The following is a 23973-nucleotide window of genomic DNA, read 5'->3' on the forward strand; positions in this document are numbered from 1 at the left end:
TGCTACAAACGTTTACTAACGAATGCATTGTTTGTTGCACTGAGTTATAAGTTTTCCTCTTGTTCTTTTTTAGGCAGGTGACACCGTGCCGGCAGAGAGGGAAGGACGGGGCACTTCTACCCCCACTGATGATAGTAGCCTTCATCAAGAGGAGGGTGAAGCTGAACACGAGACAGACTCCCCTGAAGACGTCGAGTTAGACGAGTTGTCGGATATTGAGCTTGAAGATGATAATTCGTCGGAAGATAGGAACGCAAAAGGGAGAAAAAAGAGGAAGAATGTTGCAGAAAGTGACGATGATGAAGAGGAACAGGAAGAAGATGAAGAGGAAACTCCAACAGTGGATGGTGCCACAGACTACAGCACCAGCTTCTGATGATATCTATATCAAACTCCTAAATAAACAAAAATGATTTAAGGAAAAATTTTTTAATCTATGATATACTTTTCACGTTTTTTTTCAATTTCTGAAATTTTATTATTTTTTCGTTTCCGAGAACGAATTTGAAGAAGGACTGATCTTCAGAGGAATATTTTCATTATCTTGAAGGCAACTCACAAATATTTTTCATTCAATTTCTAGCATTACATGTTAATAATATCTAAATTTGGACAAGCATTCCATTTATTATTTTCATTTAAAATTTTTTTATATATAATGCTTTCAATTGCGTCAAAATGCGGAGCTGGTTTGTTGCATTTGCTCCGGAAATCAGATCCGAACTTTATTGCAGTTACAAACTTATAGGTAACTACTCAGTTAACTGGTATCAAGCTGTGGAATTCTTGACGGGTATTGGGAAATGTCCTGCGAAATCTACATTCTACAGCTCATCAATATTCAAAGTTAATTTTTTCCGTAGAAATGCCACTATTCCCTGCTTATTCATCTGTTCTTCCTGAAACTCAAAATTCATTTACCTTGCTGGATGGTGAGTTACTAACGTTGGTAATGGTAGATGCTCAGCTTGTCACTTGTGCTCCCTCTCCTCTTTCCTTTGAAAAATTGAAGTTGTTTTAGGATTACAGACAGTGAGCGAGGGCTGCACTTTATTTGTTGCCCTCAACACTGTCAACAGTGTACCTAATCTCATGGAAATATATAATGCTGCACCAAAATTTATTTATTTGCATCCAAGCCAAGAATTCTACTGATTAAATCTAGCTTAATCAACTTTGTTTACTACTGTCAAATGGGGCAATAACTGAATAAGGGATGCATGGGGTAAATTGTGATTTGTGACAGTCCTCCAAGGCTCCAACATCTCATAGACATGTTGTCTGATGTTGACATTGTAGCAACTAAACTAATTAGAATATTGAAAAACTTGAAATAGTGGCCTAAACTGAAGTTCAACATTTTTCTTATCTAGCTTATGTAGGCTGTAGCATAAAGCAATATTCAAAATCACACATTTACTACCTCTAAAAAATCCCTGAAAAAAGTGTGAAAAGTGAGATTTTGGAAGAGTACCTCTGCTCTGCTAAGATCTGTAGTAAAAAAAATATTGCCCTAGGCCAGCTAGGTCATAGGTGGCTAGGCCCGTATTAAAAAATGTTACTTGCAAAGTTGCAAAAGAGTTGTACTGTTGTACACACTAACACAGCCCACAGCCACAGGTGCTAACTTGAAAACATGATGGTAGACTGAATTGGCATTGGTGTCACTTAGGGTAAACGCGGTATATTCCGACACTTTAAGGACGCATCGAGAAATGAAAAACTATAAAAAAAAAGCCCGTATGGGTTACGTAAGTTCTGTTGCCTTCACATGACTCTCAAAACACTTCACTACGCGTCAGCAACAATGAAACGTCACAAAATGTTGCCATATTTATTAAAAAGCCTTTAGAATGGAAACCTACCAAATCCCTATATTCCGTCATTTTGTGTGGCAACATCCGACATGTGGTGAGTCGTATTGCGTCAGTGCTTCAAATTTAACTGATACGTATTGCCGACATCCACGTGTTCGAATTCCGTTTGCTGTGTGAGCTGTATTGGGATACAACACGGCTTTGAATTTGAACACTAACGAATATTGAACACTACTTAATTACTAAAGTCTCAAACCATAATATTCTTCCTATAAAAACAGTTATTCACTATTTGGTAGAGCCATGTCAACTGTCAAATTTGACACATTTTTCGATGATCTCACCACGTGGCATGCATTGTCTCTCTTTGGATCTCAATATTTTCCTGCTAGATGGCCAAGACCTAGTGTTTTTGCAGTATTTTGACACGCAAATGTATGACGTCACCATTTCAACCGTCAATGAATGCATGGAACTAAAACAAAGCTTAATATAAAGGAAAAACTAGAGAAGTGACGGAATTACCTAGGATGTCGGAATATACCGCGTTTACCCTATTCCAAAAAATGATGCCAATCATGCCATTTCCACACAACAGGGGAATTCCATTTTCCAGGGGAATTCCAGGGCAAAAACTAATAATTTTGATTGCATTTACCTTGCTCAGCATAAAAAATTTTACTTTATGAAAAATTAATGCATCAGTTATCATAAAATGGTATATAAAATTTCATAGGGTAAACGCGGTATATCCCGACATCGTGGGTAATTCCAACACTTCTCAACTTTTTTTTCTTTATATTAAGCTGTGTGCAAAAATTCTGTGCACTCAGAATTCTTTATATTTCTGTGTGCACACAGCTCGTTCTGAGCTGTGTGCATTGTGCAAAAATTAAAATTTTCTTAATTAAAAGCTTAATAGCTCTTAATTTAAAGCCTAATTAAGTAGTGTTTACTGTTCAATATTCAATAGTGTTCTAATTCTGAGCTGTGTTGTATTCCAATACAGCTCACACAGCAATCAGAATTTGAACACAAGAGGGTCGGATTTACAAATAAGTAGAGTTTGAAGCGCGGCCTGAATTAGTCTCAAAAAATGCAGAATTTAGTCACACACAGCATTGGAATATATGGATTTGGTAGGTTTGCATTCTAAAGGCTTTTAAATAAATATGGCAACAGTTTGTGACGTTTCATTGTTGCTGGCACGTAGTGTGGTGTTTTGACAGTGACGTAAAGCAAACAGAACTCGAGTTGCGCAAACGGTGATTTTTTTAAAGCCATTCATTTTTTGCTATGTCTTTAATGTGTCGGAACATACCGCGTTTACCCTAGATAGAATTGTGCACCAGCCTACCAGGCAACATAGAATGAAAATTAATTAGCCTAAACTATTATTTATTTTTCCAAAATATATTATGGTTGTCACTGAAATATTCCTTTCTGTTTCAGGTATGATTTTTATGATCTATTTTTTTTTTTTTTTGTTATAGTGAATTCACTTGACCCAATTAAAATGGTGTGAAATTACAATGCGTCCTGTAAGCTTGCAGATGCAGAATAAATGCTATACAGCTACTGATATGAAGCTTGCAGTGGAGGCTGCTAATATGAAGCTAGCAAGGTTGTTGTCGATGCTTAAAGGCATGTCCATGTATACTCACTATACCGTAATATCTGATCAATAATACAGTAATGAATGGATATGGTAATATCAAATCAATAAAGGAAAAACAAGTAAAAATCAAAGAAAATTACATTTATTCCACTCCTACAAAGGAACAGAAGGACTTCAGAGTACTGTTAGTAATGGATGAGTACACTCTGCATGCTTCAAACGTTTTAAAACTAAGTTTTATTTCTAGTGTCCTGGATTAGCCCATTCCCAGAGGTAATTCAGGATGCTTTTATTTGCATCTAGCACCTTACAAATAGCCTATGGAATTTTGTGGAGATGCCATATAATAGCTCTTGCTAAGACCTTTAAAATGAGCCCAATATTGTTTATGAAATGTTTCATGGTAAGAAGTTATTAATGAAAAATGCTCAAAGCCATCTCCTATTGCCCTGTTTGAGGGTATCCATTCCAAATTTCCTAGGGCAAAGGAAGGGTAATTTTGAATGGGTAATGCAAAGGCTGTGCAGTTGAACTTCAGGATTGGCAGGCCCAGATGGCTGGTGCAGTAATGGGACAATACTAAGACTGTAATTAAAATTTTTGACATCTGTTTTAAGTTTCAAATGATTATGTCATATGGCATTGAAGGAGTGAGTACCGTATGACTTTTTCTCAAATTATTAAACACAGCCTTTCAATTTTTCAAACTTGAATTTTTGGACCAAAACACTGGCATATATAGATTGAAAGTAATACATAAACCACCATTTTTAGAATTCCATTGTGATTCAAGGGATGTTTTAATCCATGGAATTGAATATGGAATAACATCATAATTTAATAAAGACTTATATCCTAAAGAAGTTTCCTAAAATTGCTGGTAAAAATAATTGTTTCATTGGTGATTGTCAAAAATTGCAGGTGAAAATAGGCTGTTTCATTTTTTTAATTTTCACTGGTAAAATTGAGAAAAGCCGTAAAAATGGCCAAAGACAAACCTGGTCAAATTGACAGACATTTTTGCTGATTTGCAGGTGGCTTCTGCCCAATTTTCGACTTGAGCGATTGTCCAAGTGGAAGAAATGTGATACAGATGGATTTGTATGCCATATAACAAACTTTACTGGTTGCTTAGGCCTCAAAAATTGCATCTTATTATGCAAGATGAATAAAATAATTAATTGAAATTTAATTCCACAGCACAATCTGGAACGCAATCAGGATAAAATTCCAAGCACAAAGCAAAAAGTTGCATCAGCTAAATGCCAGATGTAACAACAGCAGTTGCTACTGTACTGGGGTCGAGTAACTTCTGTATGCATAATATTACTTGAGAAACAAATAATACTATATAATGTGAACACAATAGTGGGAAAATCAGTTCAATGTTGTAGCCACTAAACTTAAATCAATGCTTATCTGCTACTATTGATCAACAAACAATTTATCAATAAAATATTTTTTCAGTCTTAAATACCATAAAACGGGGTAACTTAGACCACTTTTTTTTTATATGTGATGCCATTTTTTTACTAGCTAAATTAATCTTGAATTGAAACATGCAAAATACAGGTCTATACTCTAGCTTCACTCACCATAAATTGCTGGCTCCTGCCTCTCATAGTCTTTATGTAATTTCAAAAAGTGATGGTCTTTGTTACCCCAGCTCTTGGGGTATCTTAGACCGGGTGGTAAAATCAATTATATTTTTTGGTAAAATAACTCCAAATAACTCCAGGTTTTGGTGCATTGTAGTAGAACTCTTCTAGTTACATATGCAAATGACAAACTTGAGGAAAGTGTCATAGTTTGCAAATGGGGGGTGCCGCCCCATAATGAGGGAAATGTGACTATCTAATGGCAGCCCTGATGGGGTATTATTGACTGGCTTGGAAATTAAATTAAAATTACCATATATAAGACTCTGTAGAGTATAAAACATAAAGAAAAAACATAAATAGGCTGTCAAACATAAAATATGTTATATATGGTAATTTTATATTAACTTCCCAGCCAGTCTATGTTACCCCGTCAGGGCTGACATTAGGTGGTCTAAGTTCCCCCATTTGGGGGCAGCACCCCCATTTGCAAACTATGACACATTCCTAAAATTTGTCATTTGCATATGTAACTAGAAGAGTTCTACTACAAGTCTACAATGCATCAAAACCTGGAGTTATTAAACCAAAACATAAAAAAATTGGAGGGGGTTCTCTGGCAGGCTTTAAATAATAGCTTTTTTTTTTTGTGGGTCACATTTTTAATTTTTTAACCTATTAGATATGCAAACTTTTTAAATCTTTCTATTGTGTTATGTAGCCTCAGTACGGTATTAGGCTTTTAATGCCCATTGACAAAATTTTTCTATGTCAAATATTTTTTGAGTTTTGGGGGTTTTTGTTTAAAAAATAAAAAGTGGTCTAAGTTATCCCGCCGGTCTAAGTTACCCCATTTTACGGTACTCAAGTGTTTTCAGTCTTAGATACTCAAGTGTTTTGTCCATAGCAAATAGGTTGCCTTAGTCTGAAGGGACATAAATTCCACTTTTTTATGCATTTTGTTCCTGAACAGTTTTCATCAAGTTGATTATTGTCATCATTATTGGTGCCATTATGGCTCTATAGTCTGAGTGTATTACTATGTGTCTATATTCAAGTATTACCAAGTAATTAAATAAGTACCTATACAGTATACTAAATGTACCAATATGTAGTAGATGTACCAAACTATATTAAATTATGTATCATCAGCCGTGTTCATTAGTCAAGGAAGTTGCATACTAGATTTTATTTCTCAGAGTGCACTGCAGAGTTCAATATTATTATAATTCATTTATTATTTTGTGCATTCTGTGGAATTAGGGGTAATTTTTCGTGGCCTGTGGAGCTTGTTAACTGGTATACAAATTCATCTGTTATTGCATTTCTTTCACTTAGGTTTGCAGGTATTAAAAATTGCAGGCAGAAATGGGCTATTTTTCTTGTTTTTCACTGAAGAAATGGAAATGCTAAAGTATATATGTAGTGAAATTGTCTGTCATCATGGGCATTTTTGTCTCCTTCACTAGCTTCTGCCCGTTGTCCCAGATTGGCTCCCACATACAACATGTACAACATGCTCAGTTGCTCCCAGTAGTTGCCTCTTCTAATGCAGAAATTCAAGCAGATCCATCAGTTTATACTATTGAGCAAAGTTAAGCTACTGAAATGATTTGAATATTATTGGATTTTCATATAAGAAAAATGCCCATATTTTGAACTTACAATGTCAGAGACAAATATTACAAATCTATGAATTTACCATGTAAAACAATTTATTGATATGGCATCTAGCAGAAGTAAACCACGACAGCTTGAAATATTTAAGATTATTCATTAGGCAGCGCATCAGCATGACCGTGGACTACAACATCCTAAACTCATCACAAGATTAATACAGACAAAAATGAATTCACTAGGATAACTTGTATGTGTCAAAGTTTATAGTGACACTGTTCGTGTATGCCACTGTCCAAGTTTATGGTTCTGTCAAAGGTTGGCAGTCATAACCTTGAAAGGATCTGTCTGATCTAGTAAATCAATTAGTTAAAACCTGAGGGGTTTTGGTTCGTTAATAATTTGTCTGAATAACATATTAAATATTCATTGGCCAGGGAAGGATAATAACAAGACGTGTAACTAAGCGTAAGTATTGAAGATAGGTTCATGGGATACACTAGATAGAATTTACAGGATCAAAGCACAGTATGTGCAGTAATTTTTGAGATGGAGTATAACGACACTGCGTGTTGGTTGCGACTTGCGAGTGCTGGAGTCTTAGACGACGTGAGCTTGTCTAGAGATTGCAGGCTCTACGATGACTCCCTAGTGCCTAAGACTGACTGGCAGTACACTCTCACAGAAGGTAACGTAATAGTCACTAATGACATCACAGCCTGACAGTATGTCCATGTCACATTTGTTTTGAGACCTCAACTCTCATGTATCAGGCAGTTATTTTCTATTACCAGCTGATAGATTTGTAACTGTAAGTCAGGGTACTTTGTTGTTCCAAGTAGGACAGGAGAAACACATGGTAACTCTAGTTCTATTATAATAAACGGACGCGGTGAGTAGAGAAAGAAGGGGATTGACAATGACAAGTATAGCACAAGTATGTGCTGGAGGAGCAGACTAACAAGAAATGGCTTGGCAGTACCGCTATGACTGGTGGGTGGTGCACTGACTGGGCTATATAAAGTCCTTAACGGGGATGACATCACTAAGAATAACTCTACCATGTAGGGGTACAGAACAAGCTAAGCTGATAACATATGATAACCTAGGTGATGGTTCTCATGATAATAGATCACCAGACACATGTTAATGAGGTCTACTGCTGAGGTGTAACCCTGCTGTCTTTGTTGTAAGGAAAACATTCCTTCAAGTGAATTTATGCAGGCGTTGTACACAACCAGTGGAGCATCATATTAATTATGAATCCTATAAGTGTTATCACAACTTGGCAGCTATATCTGTTGCATCCAATAAAACCTTGGTTGGTGTGGTGTACTTTATAGTTCATGATAATCATCCTGTGTTCTGTCGTGTTCAGGCCCTGAAGATTTCAAATACTTTTGAACAGCTTGTGGGGTAAGGAAAACCTATTGTCCACTTTCAAAGAGATACCTTCTTGATATATTTTATTTTAATTTTAAAATATCTCGTGCATTATGATATGCAGCGGTGGGCAGTAGTGCGCTACATGTAGCGGCCACTTCATTTTCAGTAGCCGTAGCGGGAGCGGCGCTGCCGCTACATTTAAGCAATTGTAGCGGTAGCTCCCGCTACATAGGTATTTAAATAGTGATACGAGGTTTTGCCGCTACCACTACATTTATAGATAAAGCCTTTAGATTTCACTTAATAGTATTAAATATTATTTTAAAACCAGCATGATACATACATAATATAAATTACAGAATAAAACTGTATGAAAGATTTCAGTGTAATGTTGTCAAACTCAGCCTGTTACTAGTGTCAACATATTAGTTGTTAACTTGTTACCAGCAGTGGGCAGTAGCGTGCTACATTTAGCGGCTGCTACATTTTCAGTAGCGGTAGCGGCGCTACATTTAAGCAATTGTAACACATCCGCTACATTTAGAGCATGTAGCAGTAGTGGTAGTGGCTGCTACATTTCAAAGTAGCACTGCCCAGCTCTGATGCTATGCCTCTGGTAACACCCGATCCTTCAACCATAGATCCATTAGGAACAAACAATGCAATTTCAATCGAAATGCCTGAAAACTAGAAACTCAGTGAGCAAATTATAAGCTGAAAATTTTGTCCATCAGTATGATTAACTTTATTTGTTTTCTTTTTCACAGCAGGTGCAATTCCCTTGCCACCCTTGCCTGCTGACAAGGCTTCCAATGGGGTTATGTCCAATGGCGTGCAACCAGACCAAAGACATGATAGCAATTCAGGACTTGCCAGTCCTCATGCCACTAATACTTCAGGTGATCCTCAACCTTTGTCTACCACCCCAACAAAGTGAGTTAAAAAATGTTTAAAATAATGCAACTTTTTCTTTTAAATCAATAATACTTTTAAGATGAGCTTAAACAGTAATTCCTTGATTATTCCCTAAGGGTACGCACACAGTGAAATCAGGTTTGCCCGTGCAGGCAACCTGCTCCAACCTGCCAAAAGAATGAACATAGGATAATAATGTAAGTGTTCACAGTGAAAACCTGTACGAATAGGCTTCTGTATTCTATGGTTTCAGGCACCAGCCTGAGCAGGTAACCAGCATGCTGGCAACCTACTTTCACTGTGTGCGTACCCTAAGAAGGCATTAATAAATTAACAACTAGAAAGATATCGTAATAATTTTTTAACTAATTTTTAATTTTTCATTCATTCAATAGGAGTACAATTTTTCAGCATTTGGTAGCATATTTGTCAGAATTGTAATTTTTCTAATTACCATTAGGCACAATTTGTCTCCATCATGGTACAGTTTGATTCATAGTATTTAAGTTGTTATGAGTCTCCTAAGCTCTTTATTGACTTTCCTTTAGACAGTTAGAAAAATAAGTGATATTGACTTAATATTCTAAACAATCAGTTGGTGCATCTTTGATCTAGGTACTTTTGAAGCCATATTTGCAAAGGAGTCATTTGACAATAGGGCCAGAAAAATGTTACTATGACAGTACATACAAGTTTAGTTTGAATCCTGCTTAAATTGACTTGGCGCTGTTTTATATGGCGGGAATATTTTTCCATCAATTTTTAGCACAAATTGTGTTTTTGGATGTCCCCTTTTGCTACTTTAGCAGTGAAGTGAGCTAAGGTGTGTTGGAAAAGCTTGACAAATGCCAGTAATTATATTTTTTGGCCAAGTTCTCTCAAGTGAGTAATAACTTGATTATGATAATTTTTATTTTAATGACAATAAACTTTACTGTTCTACAACATGATTTCACTTGATATAAATTGCCTTGTGATTTGTCACTTCAATTCAAACTAAGGGTATTTTTGTCAGTGTTCTGAATAGGTAAAAGTTTGCTGTATTCTGCATTATTTCTTCAATAGACAATCAAAAACTACATTAATTTGATGGCTCCATTATTCTCCTTCTTGGTCTTGGTTTTGTTCCTGATGCTTTTTCTTATTTGCTGGATAGTAAAAATTACAATTCAAGTATGTAGTCATTTACCATTATTCTACCCATCCAGAAAAATAGTTAGGATACGTACAAGCTTTATGTCTCCAGTTCTATCAGACAAATGTATCTATGGATCATGAGAGTTCAATATAACACTACACCTTCTTATAGATTACTCTGCAATTTAATCTGTAATATGAATGTCATTTCTTGTTTCTAGATTTGCATTGAGGCAGAGGAGGTCTCCATTGAAGTCTGCTTGAGCACTCGCAACAATAGCTCTCTGCCTTTGCTTGTTCAATAGAATGTAGGCGCTTGACACTTCTTGGCTGCAGGTCTTGTGGCATTCATTTTGAAATATTTAATCTACTTATCTCAGGATTTGTCTAAATACAGTAGCAAAAAAATCTTATGTTTAGTGGCCTTCATTTTCAAAATTACTTGTTGCTATGTTCCTAAGTAAACTTGACACTTATTTATATCATAAAGGCATTAGCTAAAGTGTCCTCTCCTCTCATCCTAATTCAAGTCATTTGAGAGACTGGATGTACTCTTGCAGTGTGAATTCCAATTTGTGTTTTTGTAGCAGATTGGTTATCATTAGATTGAGTGTGATGTGACACTGGGCATTTTTTTAGCATTCACGTCGTCATATTTGGTGTTGTATATCTTTGTTGCGGCTCTATATGATAGAATGGTTTCATTTTTCAGTGAGGCGCAAGAGAAGCTAGAGAAGGAGCTTGAGACTCTGCTCAGTGACTCTCACTCTGAGGATGAGGTTACTGAAACTGAAAAACGGAATCTTAAAACGAGTACCAAGAAGAAAAAGAAGGATAAAAAGAAGAAAAAAAAGAAAAAAAAGAAGAAGAATAAAAAACATAAGAAAGAAAATAGAGAAGAAAGTTCTGATGACTCAGATGAAGACATTGCCTCAGCAAAAGCAAGAAAACGTGTCTCCAAGTCTTCTGAAACAGCAGATCGGCTTTCGAATTCTCCCAAATCAGTTGTGAATGAGGAACCCATTGTCCAATGTGTTTCAGAGATACAGCCCTCGGATGTGAGTCCTCAGCGCGCCGCTGATGCTGCTCTGCCATTCATTCCTCCTGGAAATGAAGTCACGAGCAGCAAAACAGGAAATAATGACGAAACTACCACTCCGAGGAGTCCGTGTGCATCTCCTTCAGAGATAAATAATCCGCCTGATGATGCCTTGCTGAACAATGTCGAGTCTATATCTGAACTTGAAAAACTAGAACTGAAGAAAAACGATTTTGATGTAGAAGCTTTTGACAAGTCTCCATTACCAGTTGAACTGTGTGATAAATCTCATAATCCTGATTGCGCAAGCAACACCAAATTCGTCTCTAAAGATCATGAGACTATTACCGAAAAATCAGAGGCTGTTGAGCAGGATATCCTGGAGACGTCTGTGGAAGAATCCAAATTAGAATCTGGAAAAGGAACTGATGCATCACTGTCTATTGAAATAGCAAATAATTCTCAATATAATGGTAAGCACGATGGATCGACGTCGCAAGACAAACAAAGTAACGTTGCATTGATGTCCCGGGATGGCGAACGGGCGAAATCTGAATCGCGAGACAAAGATTGTGTCGAGTCACATTCGAATGAAAGGGAACGCGCAAGGTCAAAGTCACTTGATAGGAAGCAGAGTGAAGCGAATCCTCTTGACGTCAAACAAAATGGGTCAGAATCCCGCGACAGAATACATTCCAAATCTCGTGATAGAAAGCGAGATAAATCGACATCTCGTGACAGAAAGAGGGATAAATCCAAGTCTCGTGATAGAAAGCGAGATAAATCGACATCAAGTGACAGAAAGAGGAATAAATCCAAGTCTCGTGACAGAACACGCAGGAGGTCGCGATCACTTGCAAGACGACGCAGCAGATCTCACCGAGGGCGGCGCAGTGCTTCTAAATCCAGCAAAAACAAACGTCTGAAGTCTCGATCAAGGTCCCGCACAAGAGCCAAGAGATCTCATTCGAGGAACGGTCGTTTGCGAAGCCGGTCCAGAGACAGAGCTCGCAAGTCTCCATCACGATCCAGAGACCGAGCTCGCAAGTCTCGTTCACGATCCAAAAACCGAGCTCGCAAGTCTCGTTCACGATCCAGAGACCGAACTCGCAAGTCTCGCTCACGATCCAGAGACAAAGCTCGCAAGTCTCGCTCACGATCCAAAGACCGCGCTCGCAAATCTCGTTCACGATCCAGAGATAAAGCTCGCAAGTCTCGCTCACGATCCAGTCGTTCACGATCCAGAGACCGAGCTCGCAAGTCTCGCTCACGATCCAGAGATAAAGCTCGCAAGTCTCGCTCACGATCCAAAGACCGCGCTCGCAAGTCTCGCTCACGATCCAGAGACCAAGCTCGCAAGTCTCGCTCACGATCCAGAGACAAAGCTCGCAAGTCTCGCTCACGATCCAAAGACCGCGCTCGCAAATCACGTTCACGATCCAGAGACAAAGCTCGCAAGTCTCGCTCTCGATCCAGAGACAAAGCTCGCAAGTCTCGCTCACGATCCAATCGGAAAAAGCTCAAGAAGTCTCGCTCACGATCCAATTCTCGTAACAGAAGGAGCCGCCCAAGAAGATCTCGAAGATCACAATCAAGGATAAGGAAAAGGTCTCGGTCTTCAGGAGACAACGGAAAATCCAGAAAGAGAAGCAAGAAAAGTAGGGATAAGAGTTCTGACTCCTTGAAGCCATTTTTGTTGAAGAATTACTCGAGTAAGCCTGTGTTCGCTGAAATTAGTTCCTACATCAAACCCGAGTCGGTGCTGTTTTTGGAGACCTCTGGTGATAAGAACAACTTTGCTTTCCCCACGACTCATTACACCCAGTTGGTCAAGTACAAAGCCATGAAAAAGGTGCTTGGAGCTGAAAATTTTTTGACTGATGATTACCCGAAGAAAAGCTTGGAGCGATATTTCCAAAAGAAAATGCGATCCCAAATGCTGCAAAACGCCGTTGTTTGTCGACCAATCGAAGAAATTGAAACTGACGAGGATATTTTTAAGAAGCCCTGCATTCCTGTTGAGCTCACTTACGCTGAAACTGTCAAGGTTCGCAAACTCAAAGCCGAAGAGAAGAAAGATGCTTACGAGAAATCTTCTTTCTACCTGGACAGCGTTGATGTCAGTAACGGGAAAGACGATGCTGTTGATGCTGAAGAATCTGAGTATGATTTCTACATGAAACAGTCGAAAAGTTTCAATGAACGGCTAGCCAAGGATACCAAAAACGAAAGTTTGTGGCTAGAATTTGTACAGTTTCAGGATAAAGCATTCCCTCACCTGTTCCGTGGCGGCGAGGGTGGCGAGCGCAGCTCCAAGAACAGCCAGTCCAGCAAGAAGGGTAAGAGCGCCCGTGCACTGGCCGAGAGGAAGATAGCTTTGCTCGACGCCGCCATCAAGAAGAATCCTCACAGCCTAACCCTGCAGTTAGAGCGACTAGCTGTGGGCGAGGAGGTCTGGGAGCTGCAGACGTTAAACAAGGAGTGGACGACTCTCGTGTACAACTTCCCAAACAATATGACCGTATGGCAACGGTAAATATTACGCTCTGTACAATATCTTAAATTTTACTGCAGATATGAATTTTAGGTTTAGGTCGTTTATGGGATTGCAGAAGCCACGCGGCGTGCGTTATGAAATATCGTAATAGCGCATTAATATTAACAAATACTCACATAGCATGATGTTCACAGGTACATAGAGCACCATGCCACGAGCTCACTGCAGTTCAGAGTTACGTCGGCGGTCGCGGCTGCCAGCCGATGCCTGGAGAAGCTTCGACTTATGGCCACAGGAGCCTTCGTGACGCACGCGCCCCCACAGCATCCTGGCCTTTGTGCTGTCGATGTCATCGCTCAGGTAGGCAGTTTTGCGGCCACTTACTGTCAATATAATTATCGGTTTATTTTAGATCAATTTAACATTTTGCGCAGAGCATGAAACAACATTGTGGAGCTTGACTTTCGAAAAACGAGTTTCCGAGAAGTCCAATAATTATATATTTAATTTATTTAGTGCGTATATGTGCTTGCACAACTTTTCTTTTAGCCATCAATCCTTGGCATTAGGAAGGTAATTTATTATGCTTCTTAGGTGGAACTTAACTGCGGCAATCACATATCGCAGCTAACGTGACGTTTTACTATACTTTATATTGGTGCTCGTGAAACAGCCGCCCTGCTGCCCCCTAAAAAATCTGCTAAGTTGTGAATCTGCACCAGATAAACCCATCAAAAGGGATGGAACTCTGTAATTCCGCTTAAAGATAGACGACGTTCTCACCAAATATTGTTCTCTTTCGATTGTTCTATTTAATCCATTTTCGCTAAGGTTTCGAGCGTGTGGGCTCAGAGCGGATACAGAGAACGTGCCGTGGGCTTGTGGCAGGCAGTGCTGGAGTACAACCTCTTCACCCCCGACAACTTGGCTCAGCTCAAACATGAAGACAAACTACCTCTTCTTGAGCAGTTCTGGGACTCGAGAGCTCCTCGGTAATAACTTTATCAACATGATCAAACAATTCCTTAGCTTAAACGGTCATTATTAATTAAACCGTGAATCCATGCTTATAGGATAACAAATCTAGTAACTTTTTTATCCTGAATGCTCTCTGGTGAACCATTGCTGATGATTTTGAAGAATATTTATATAAATATGTACGTACGTGCTTGCCAAGCGAACTGTAGTTAAAATATTCTCGAGCCACTGTGATTGTGTATCCAGCTTAAAGTACCGTTCAACTTCGTAGTTATTGTCCTACTGAACATTCCGATAAGTGTTGTCTCGTTCAAATAAAGGTAATTAATTTTAAAATTTATTTATCTCTAGGATTGGCGAGGAAGGAAGCCTGGGCTGGGGAGAGGCTCTCAAGACGCGCCAGGGGGCTCGTTATACAGAGACAATTCTTGGTTAGTAGTTTTCTGTCACTCTTTTATTTAGCAGTTTTGAGTGAGTATAATGTTTTTTGATTAGTCAAGTTGAATGAGATCTTGTTCTTTATCTTTCTTTAATATCCTTCTATCATTTTTATTTTTGATTATGAAACAAGCGTTTTTATTTAGTATCTTAGTTGGTTCAATGTCACACTTGTTAAGGTTGTAAATCCTAATTTTGCTCGCATTCTCCAGAGGGGCAGTTTGATGAAGAAGACAAAATCGTAGAGTGTGCTGTGAAACGCTGCCCTATTTTGCGCAGTCAGGGCCCTGAAATTTTAAACGACTCTGAAGAGAGTGAAGATGACGAGGCTGTTGACAAAGAATGCATTAGCACTGAAGAGAAAATTGAACGCGCTGCTGCCTCTGCCAGACGAAGAGCGGAAGCTGAAGCACGGAAAGCTGAGTACGAAGGTGAGCTGCAGAAGCTTTGGCTGCAACTTGAAGTACTCAGGGAGAAGCGTTACTGGCTACCCTATGCTGCTGATCCTGATGATTGTGAAGACCCTGAGAGAATGGTAGGCTTCGAACTGCTCAGCCCTTTTGTTTTCCCTTTGCCTCTCGGCGACAATACTGGATCAACTGACACTACTGACTCGCGATACAAGAAAAGATGGCTAACGGATGACCAGCACGAGAAGTTCTATCTAGTTTTGAGGTTTCTCCAATTTTTGGGAGTTGATACTGCAAACATTGAGTCCATTTTTTTCGAGTACCTGCAATTAGAAGACTACTCTGCCGATACCTTCGATAATCTCAAAATAGATTCCATCGAGGGTTTACTGGCGAGTGATGTGCCTGCTTCCAGGGAAGATTTCTCAAGTGAGATCGATCTTCTTCCAACTTGCGGACCATCTCTTGCTGATCCTGACTGTGATAAATTTTTCAACTTCGTCAGTAATGTGATAGAAAGGTCAATGTTAGCTTTTCAGTCTCAATATAGCAGTTATCTAGCAGTACTTTTCATCCGCATTATGATTCAAAGGTACAAAGCAATACAAAAACTGAAAGGACCACCCCAAAGATTGCAAAACTTGGAAAAATCTTTCAAGAAAGCTGCGAAAAACTTGCTAAAGAAAGAGGAATTTCGAAGCTCTCTCTTACTGTATAGGGAGTACGGTGCCTTGGAAGAATGCTTCGGTAACGTCGCGGAAGCTGAAAATGTTTATATAAACGCGCTGGTATTAGGAAGCAAAGGCTCAGACGTGTTTGAAAAAGACCCTGACACCTTCCGCATTTTGTCTAGTGTCACCTGGTCGTACTTGAAGCTCCACCTGTCTGTGGCTGCCGAGTATGACGGGGACGATGCTTCTGTTCACACGTCATGCCTCATGAGTGTTCTCTGCGAGCTTGCGAACGAAGGCTGCGTTTCATCAACTGAGGCACAGCAGTTCCAGCCATCCAGTGTACTAAGAGCAAGGAAGAAATATGCAGAGCTACTTGAACTCGCACTACTCACCTTCATCAAGTCGAAGAAACTAAATACATGTAATAACGCCATCATTGTGGAACTGTGCACGTACCTCGGTATTCTTCAGTACCTAGCAAGCGGGATCAAGGCGTTTTGCACCATATTTGAAGAAACGATTGCCAGGATTGTTGACTGTGATAACCCAGCACGACGCTCCGGCAAAGCTACAACTTTGGCGTCTCTCTACAATAACATGGACACATCCGTGGAAGCTTGCAACACTTCGTTGTCACTGCGTAAACTGAGCAACAACTTCCCGTGGGTGACAGGCCATTTGCTGCAGGGTCTGTTTGAGCGTTATGCTTGGCTTTGTATCGTGCTGCCTCGTGTCACGTCTCAAGGAGTAACACGCTCTAGTGACGGCATCACTCCTGCTAAGCTCAAGCTGGTCGTGCAGCAGGCGTTAGTCGCTGCTCCCGACAGTTCCTTGCTCCTCACTCTGCAGGCGACGATGCAGGTGAAGAGAGCAGGATTTTTGTGAACTCGGTATAAATCTTACACTAAGAATTTTTTTTTATAATTTGGTTTAAGGATTACTCGAGCCTTTTATCAAATTTCACTTTTGTGTAGTGTAATGTCTTTGAAACATACTTTAGGTTTGATTGATTATCAAATTGATTGGTTTCATTCCACAAATAATTTTCTCATTGGTATTGAGTGCGCAGTGTTGCGGCAGAATATCGATTTTTTAATCACCTTTTTATTACTCAAGTGATTTTCAAATTGCGATTGGTATCAGTCAGTCAGTCTTGGCTACTGACAGAAATCATTAAAAAATTACAAGATGACTTGAACTAAAACCCGCACAATTTTAGCACAATGCAATCCATGTGCAATTTTATCGTATTACATCCTTATCCCGAATGTATTATACATAGAATTGGCGGGAGCTGTTCAGCGGGGGTGGCGGTGAGCGTTCCACCATCAGACAGCTCGTGTTCAGAGTTCTGCCTCATCTTGCTTCTGCCAGACGCGTGGCTCAACTCGCTTACGCTAACGACTCAGGTCAGGTTATGATATGTTTCTCATCGCTTAATATTTGTGTAATATAATGAACGTTGTATTAGTATAACAAACAGACTAGAAACTGCGTGCAGCCAGAACAAATTATTTGCTCTTCATTTGGGTGGCCATGGTTCCCGTATGAATTTCATATTCTTGACCTCCCTTTTTTTCTACAGATTTTGTCTTCATGACGATATTTTGCAATAAATTTTAATATGTAGTTCACTTCACAGCCGTCTGTGTATCACACACGGTTCTGTCAGTGCTACGCTCCGTCGTGCTGAGAGCTGCAGGACAACACAACCCTCTTCTGTGGCGGTTGTACCTTCACTGGAGCGGGCTCATGAAACGCACTTCTCAAAAAACAAACTCGTTGTTGTACTCTGCACTTACGGCGTGCCCAGCAAGCAAAGTAATTACAAATTCACATATCATTTATTCGCTGAATTTTTTATAGACGAGGCTCGTTTATTTCTCTTGAAGTACATTTTACCTTATGCATCAGTTGAATTTTTTAACATAGATCTCACATTTAACCTTTAAGTAGGTATTCGAAATAAACCATTACATTAGTTAGTCATAAAAGCATATAAACAACCTATGATAATTCTGTTCTCTTTAATCTTTCTAAATAATTTTTAGTATAATTATATTAGCACCTTGTGTATTGATAATAACGCTGACTTCTTATACTTTTTCTTACAGTCAGTTTACCTGAGCGGCATTGATAGCTGCGAGACGTCGCCTGTGCTGCGTAGCACAGTACGTCTCATGGAGGAGCGAGGCCTGCGCTGTCGACTGCCGCTGCAGGAGCTACAACTTTTGTTGCAGGAAGAACAGGAAGAGGAACCAGCATCTAACACGCAGGACATCGATGTAGGAGAAATAGGAATAGCGGAAAAATTAATCGAGCAACTTAATTGACTTTCGGGTGACTAGCATCAAGTTGTTTTCATTTTGTGCAAGTTTCAGCTGAATATATTGTTGCTTATTTGATATGAAATTATTATTACATCTCCAATGTACGTAATTTCGAAGATTTTTTTGGACTAAATAATATTTAATGTTAGAATTCAGGCTTTTCTTTAGAGAAATGTGTGCTGAGGAAGGAATCAGTTTTGGCTCTTGTTCCCATTGCCATTTTGTTAACCATCAAAAGCTCAACTTGAATGCAATCCGCATATATATAAAGTGTTGTCTTCTAAGTGCAAATGAAATGATCTTGTTGGCTTCTCGTATTATGAATCCTTTACGTGTGTAGCTTTTATAAAAATTGTGCCATTTTGACAGGCTAAGCCTGTGGTGGAATAATTTTTGTGAAAAATAACCTATGAAAAAAGCATTTCACTGAGGTACTCGACATCAAATGGTAGAGCTTAAAAAAAGTCATTCTCTCTCTCTTGGAGAACTGAGAAATTGTTTGTCACTTCAAAATTTCACTTTTAGCACATGATAAATAATATTTTAGCGAAGGTAATTGCAAGTATGGTATTTCTTGAAAAAACCCACTGAAAAAACGTTGAACTTGAAACCGTTTTTGGCTAAAGCACGAGGGTATTTTGTTTTATACCTTATATGCTCAAATGACTGGGCTAGTAGGTCAAAAATGACTCCTATTAATATTAATGCGTTTTTATGCCAATTTTTTAATTGTGGTCAATCACACGCTCCGCTATGATAACGTAATATTATATTCAGACCACACATTAATAATTTCGTGTTTGAACCATTTTTATTTTCCACTTTTTAACGTCTTTACAAAATAAAATTAACCAGAATATTAGTAAAGAATGTGAACATAGCAACCAATTATCGTGTGTGTGTATATCTGTTACTGTCCGTCATTTACAGTTCTTTGCTTTTCCCTCTTGTGCCTTCTTCTATCATGACCATCTTCACTAATCAAACAAACTACTTTTACTGTCTGTGATCCTTGCTCACAGTTACATTGCATTTACCACACGTATTACATTTCTATCTTTATTTCTTGGACAAGCGTGACGGCAGCAACTGATCACGCGCGGTAACGCTCTTGAAACATTGTCGAAGAAAGACGTGTTCCATAACCATCCTTACGTTGTCAGTGTGTGCTAATAATCCGAGTCAAGTTATATGTCTGGAAATTCTGAGTTAGCCGACCTCATAGACACAAGTGTGCCAGACGATGAGCTGCCGGAAGAACACATGCCCAACGATTCCCAAATTCGGTATTTCTGTGAGGTTGAACTATTAAATGATGATTCAACTCGAGCAACAAATGGAAGAAAATGTAACTCAGTACTCACTGCAGTGAGTGACAGAGAGCACATTTTTTCGTCGACGAAAACGAAGTCACGGACAGACAGACAAACAGAATGACGGACGGACGGACATAGCGAGCACAATAACGCCTTTTTTCATAAATGAAAAAATGCGCTAAAAAGAGCACTGCTGGGAAGAAGCGCAAAGGCTCCATGCAGTATGGTGAGAAAATGGTGCCTGATTGAAATGGTTTGCGTAAGCACTCAAACGTCAAGTGCAGATCAGTGGACTCTATTAAAGTATAGCCGCAAAACAGAAAGAACCAACTTACACTCAAGAGTAATATTTAATAAGGTTTGCAATCGAGGATGCTGAAATGAATTTAATTTCACCGGAACAGCTATGTTTAGCCTTGGAAGCACCGCCATTCAACACCGTTCACATTAAGGATGTAAGCGTTTCAGATCAACTCGGTTTTGCAAAGTTGCACTAGGTCGTTGACTGATAGTGCCAACCATGAGTCAGGCGATATGTCGCGGCGACTGTAGTTTTTCACGTAAGACAGCATAGTCGAGACCGCGCCACGAACGTCTGGTAACGGATTTGTACACTGGCACCGGGCGTACACATGACACCGTCCTCTGAAGTAGTCGAGTGTTGGATATTGCCATCTCGATTATGTCGATTAGCTGAATTTGAAGGTCAGCACGCGTGATGACAACGTTCAGCAGTCTGCCCATGTTGTGCGTCGGCAAGTTCACGTGATAAACCATGCCAAAGGTGGACAACATGTCGCTCAGCTGACGCGCCGATGGGTCGCTGACGCGATCCACTCAAACGTTTGAACCTCCGGTGACAAGAACATAATCGAGGAAAGTCGCAAGTCTCGTGAAGACATCGCTCAATTCGACGAAAAGTCGCTCACCACAGCTACCGATCCAGGACTATAGATGGTGACTGAAACTCACGCAAACGAGGCACAGGTGTGCCTAGCACATAGCAGCTCAAAGGTGGTCGGTCGGGTGTGGATGTCAAGAATGAGAAGGTGCACGCCTCTGCTGATAGAATAGAATAGAAGTGTCGGCACTGAAGAAATAGGCCCATGGCCTGTTGCCGATTCTTGTTCATAGAATATAATAGAAGTGTCGGCACTGAAGAAATAGGCCCATGGCCTGTTGCCGATTCTTGAATTTTTCGTGACTTGATTCACAAGGGATCCAGCCTTTGGAACCCGATCTTTCCATAACTGACGATTTATTGAGATAGCTGCTGGACTTATTGCCTGGTCCGTAATTTGCTAGGCATTTTAAGACTGAACATATGCTCCTGCATAGCTTCGTCTAGTCTGTTCTTGAAGGCGTTCATACTCGGAGCGTCAACGATGCTATCAGGGAGGCTGTTCCACATGTCGGTGACTCGTAGCGAGAAGAAATGTTGTCGCATGGATGTGTTACAACGCAATTTTTTAATTAATAGCCGTGGCCCCTGGTGTTGGTTCTTGTTTCAAATTCTAGTAATCCTTCTGGGACCTTGTATAAGCCTTGAGTATACTTGTATGCTTCAATGAGTTCTCCACGCAGACGTCGATAACTGAGGCTGACGGTAGCTACTCCACCGTAATTCGTTCCAAGGTGTAATTCGTCGCGCGCGCTCGACTACCTGGCCTGCTTGCTGGTGTCCTGGTGATACCTGTCCGTCGTGTCCGAGAAGCCTGGGTGTTGAGCCGGTTCAAAAAAAGTATGACAATGTTAAGTAGGTTGTACCACAGCACCATGGAAATCTATGTTGTTTGGTAATTGCACGTGTAAGTGAAAACTATCTGGTTAATGGTGTCTAAAAACCTCCCTTTGTGCTGCTATTGAATGGGATCACATTTTTGGCTATTTTACCAACTTGTTTTTCTAGGTGCATCGTGTACAGGGGCACAACAGCCTTACCTCTCTTCCCGACAGGGGTGACCGTCGTCGTCGGCTATCAGTGAAAGTAAACTCTGTGCTATCTCCAAGTATTTTGAATCTTAGGCACCTCGCTTGGAGGTGCTGCGTAGCAGGCCTGCTAGCGAAAAAGTTGTTCATGGCTATGTTGCGACATGTATTTCAAAATGTGCTGGTACACATTTGCTAGATAATGTTTTCATCCAGATCCATCAAAATATCTCTCCCTATTGTCGCCCTGTGCAAACTATATCATCTATTACATAGGGGATGCGTGCGTCAGAAATCCATATGGTCTTAAAGTTAAAGCCATACATTGTAGAAACTGCCCCATATGACAAAATCTGTTCGTTATTTCATTGGTACACAATCACTGGGAGGAATCGCTTTCTAGTCAGTTTCATAACATAGCAAAAGGCTGCAATATGTTCGGTTTCCAGTCGTAAGTTCATATCACATTATCAAATAACTTTGTTCATACTTACTAGTATCAGCTCTTGCGTAGTAGAGTAATCTTTGGAGATATGACACTTCTGTTATAATCTGTGCGGTCCACAATTCAATTCATTTTGACAGTCAGAGATTCAATTCATTGTTACAGTCACAGGGCAGGGTGGCCCAGTGGTTAAAGTTCAGAGTACCAGGATTGGCGCAGAGAGGTGCGGGTTCGATCCCAGCTCTGTGCGCCAGTTTCTGGTCAGAATCGGCAAGGAGGCCGGGCGGTTAAGCACAACAGGATTTGAATCAGTGAGGTGTGATTCCGAGACCGCAAAATGATGTGAATGTTCTGCGATGTTGAGAATCGGTGACAGGCCTATGGCCTAATAAACGCTGAAACCGCTATTATTATTATTATTATTATTATTATTATTATTATTATTAATAATAAAAATCAAAAGTTTCCTTTGCACTCCGTAAGAAAGCATACGCGTCATTTTTTTAATAATTATTAGAATAAGAAAGTTCGAAAAATTTCACTGTGAAGAAAGTTTCACTGTTCTCCAAGAAAACCTTGCCGGGTCATTTTTGACCCACTTGTGCATCCAAAGGCTAATTGCGGTGTCAAATCCCTTTAGTGGGCTTTAGCTTTACACTACCGGTAAAGTAAATGGTGTGGTGCCCAATAAAACTCGGAACCGGACCAAGAAGATATGACAGCTGTGCAAGAAATAGCTCTTCAAAGTTTAGTTATTGCATCGTACTAGCGAAGTAATGACCACCCTCTTTCATTTCACTTCTGAAATTTATGAGTTATATTGATAGTGTCTAATCGAGCAAAATGGGTGAATCCTTCAAAGTAGGCAATAAGGTCAAACTCATCGGAAAAGGTGAGTCACCTCTCCTCACTCAGGGTCAGGCTCAAGTCTCGCTTCATAAATTCTTAGTTGCTTCGTTCTCCAAAATATTTGTGATTTATTTTGTCCTAATAATGACTTTTTTAAAGGGCAAGTTATTTATTTGATAGTTTATTGTAAGGAAATTAAGGTTTTAATTTCCAGTCATTTTAATCAATACCTAACTTCAAAATCTCCAATCAAATTTGGAACATTGGCAGAACTGAAAAAATTTTTGGGTAAAAATCGGCATGAAATATATCTAAATTTTAAGCCAAGCCATTTTTGAAACCGCAAGATTCCTACTTTCACGTGATTAATTACCTATCAAATTATCTAAATTGATCTAGGCTAATTACTAATAGACTACCTAATTGTTAACAAATTCATGAATCATGATCAGGCCATAGCATTAAAAAAATCTACCTTCCAGCTTCCAGGGTGCAGAGGGTGCAAGTAGCATTGCCAAGATATGGATTTTTAGCCCAAAGCGTTGCTAGCCATTTTCAAGATCCGTCTCGGGGTAGGATTGGAATTTTCCTACTTGTTTCTGAAATCTCGCGGTTCCAATGTGACAAATTTTCAATACATTTGGAATCTTGCGGCCTGATCGTGCAATTTTGTTAACAATTAGATAGGAAGTAAATCATCTGGCACCACTATGCAGAGGGTGGATGCAGCGTTGGCACCTATATGGATTTTTAAGCCCAAAGCATCGCCGGCCATTTTAAAGATGCGTCGCCGGGTAATTTTTAATGAAAAGCCATTTACGCAGAGTCTAGTATGGAATATATCTACTTGGCAAGCCGCGACTGAATTTTTTGAGCCGTGGTTTTATGGATTTGCCAGCCGTGATTCCATTTCTACGAGCCGTGATTCTATTTCACCGAGCCGTGAATTCCATATCTCGGCCATGAAAAGCCATTTACGA

The 23973-nt window shown here is 39.6% G+C and overlaps 3 protein-coding genes across 8 annotated transcripts in view; all 3 read left to right on the forward strand.

The window, feature by feature from the left end:
* Positions 1–447, forward strand: part of LOC108675737 (Fanconi anemia group D2 protein homolog) — a 29246-nt gene extending 28799 nt beyond the window's left edge. For both annotated transcript variants that reach the window (XM_047881488.1, XM_047881489.1), the window contains exon 30: positions 74–447. In XM_047881488.1, coding sequence (XP_047737444.1) covers positions 74–376 — 303 coding nt within the window. In that variant the 3' untranslated portion in view covers positions 377–447. The remainder of the gene's footprint in view (positions 1–73) is intronic.
* LOC108675736 (nuclear exosome regulator NRDE2) lies at positions 441–18761 on the forward strand. 2 transcript variants are annotated; one of them, XM_047881487.1, is made up of 11 exons: positions 441–932; positions 8804–8969; positions 10801–12326; positions 12375–13659; positions 13819–13984; positions 14456–14616; positions 14954–15033; positions 15253–16985; positions 17407–17533; positions 17767–17945; positions 18239–18761. In XM_047881487.1, the coding sequence occupies exons 1-11, from the start codon at positions 866–868 to the stop codon at positions 18455–18457; spliced, it is 5709 nt and encodes a 1902-aa protein (XP_047737443.1). In that variant the 5' UTR covers positions 441–865; the 3' UTR covers positions 18458–18761. The 2 variants fall into 2 exon arrangements, with proteins under 2 accessions (XP_047737443.1, XP_018019251.1); XM_018163762.2 differs by having other exon boundaries at positions 10801–13659.
* A 4044-nt stretch (positions 18762–22805) lies between these two features.
* Positions 22806–23973, forward strand: part of LOC108675740 (dynactin subunit 1) — a 23920-nt gene continuing 22752 nt past the window's right edge. For 3 of the 4 annotated variants that reach the window (XM_018163771.2, XM_018163772.2, XM_018163773.2), the window contains exon 1: positions 22807–23036. In XM_018163771.2, the coding sequence (XP_018019260.1) occupies positions 22988–23036 (49 nt within the window). In that variant the 5' untranslated portion in view covers positions 22807–22987. Of the gene's footprint in view, positions 23037–23973 lie in introns of all 4 variants that reach the window. The other variant, XM_018163769.2, reaches the window with a different exon arrangement.

The sequence above is a fragment of the Hyalella azteca genome, unplaced genomic scaffold, assembly GCF_000764305.2.
Source record: "Hyalella azteca isolate HAZT.00-mixed unplaced genomic scaffold, Hazt_2.0.2 contig8077, whole genome shotgun sequence".
NCBI lineage: Eukaryota > Metazoa > Arthropoda > Malacostraca > Amphipoda > Hyalellidae > Hyalella > Hyalella azteca.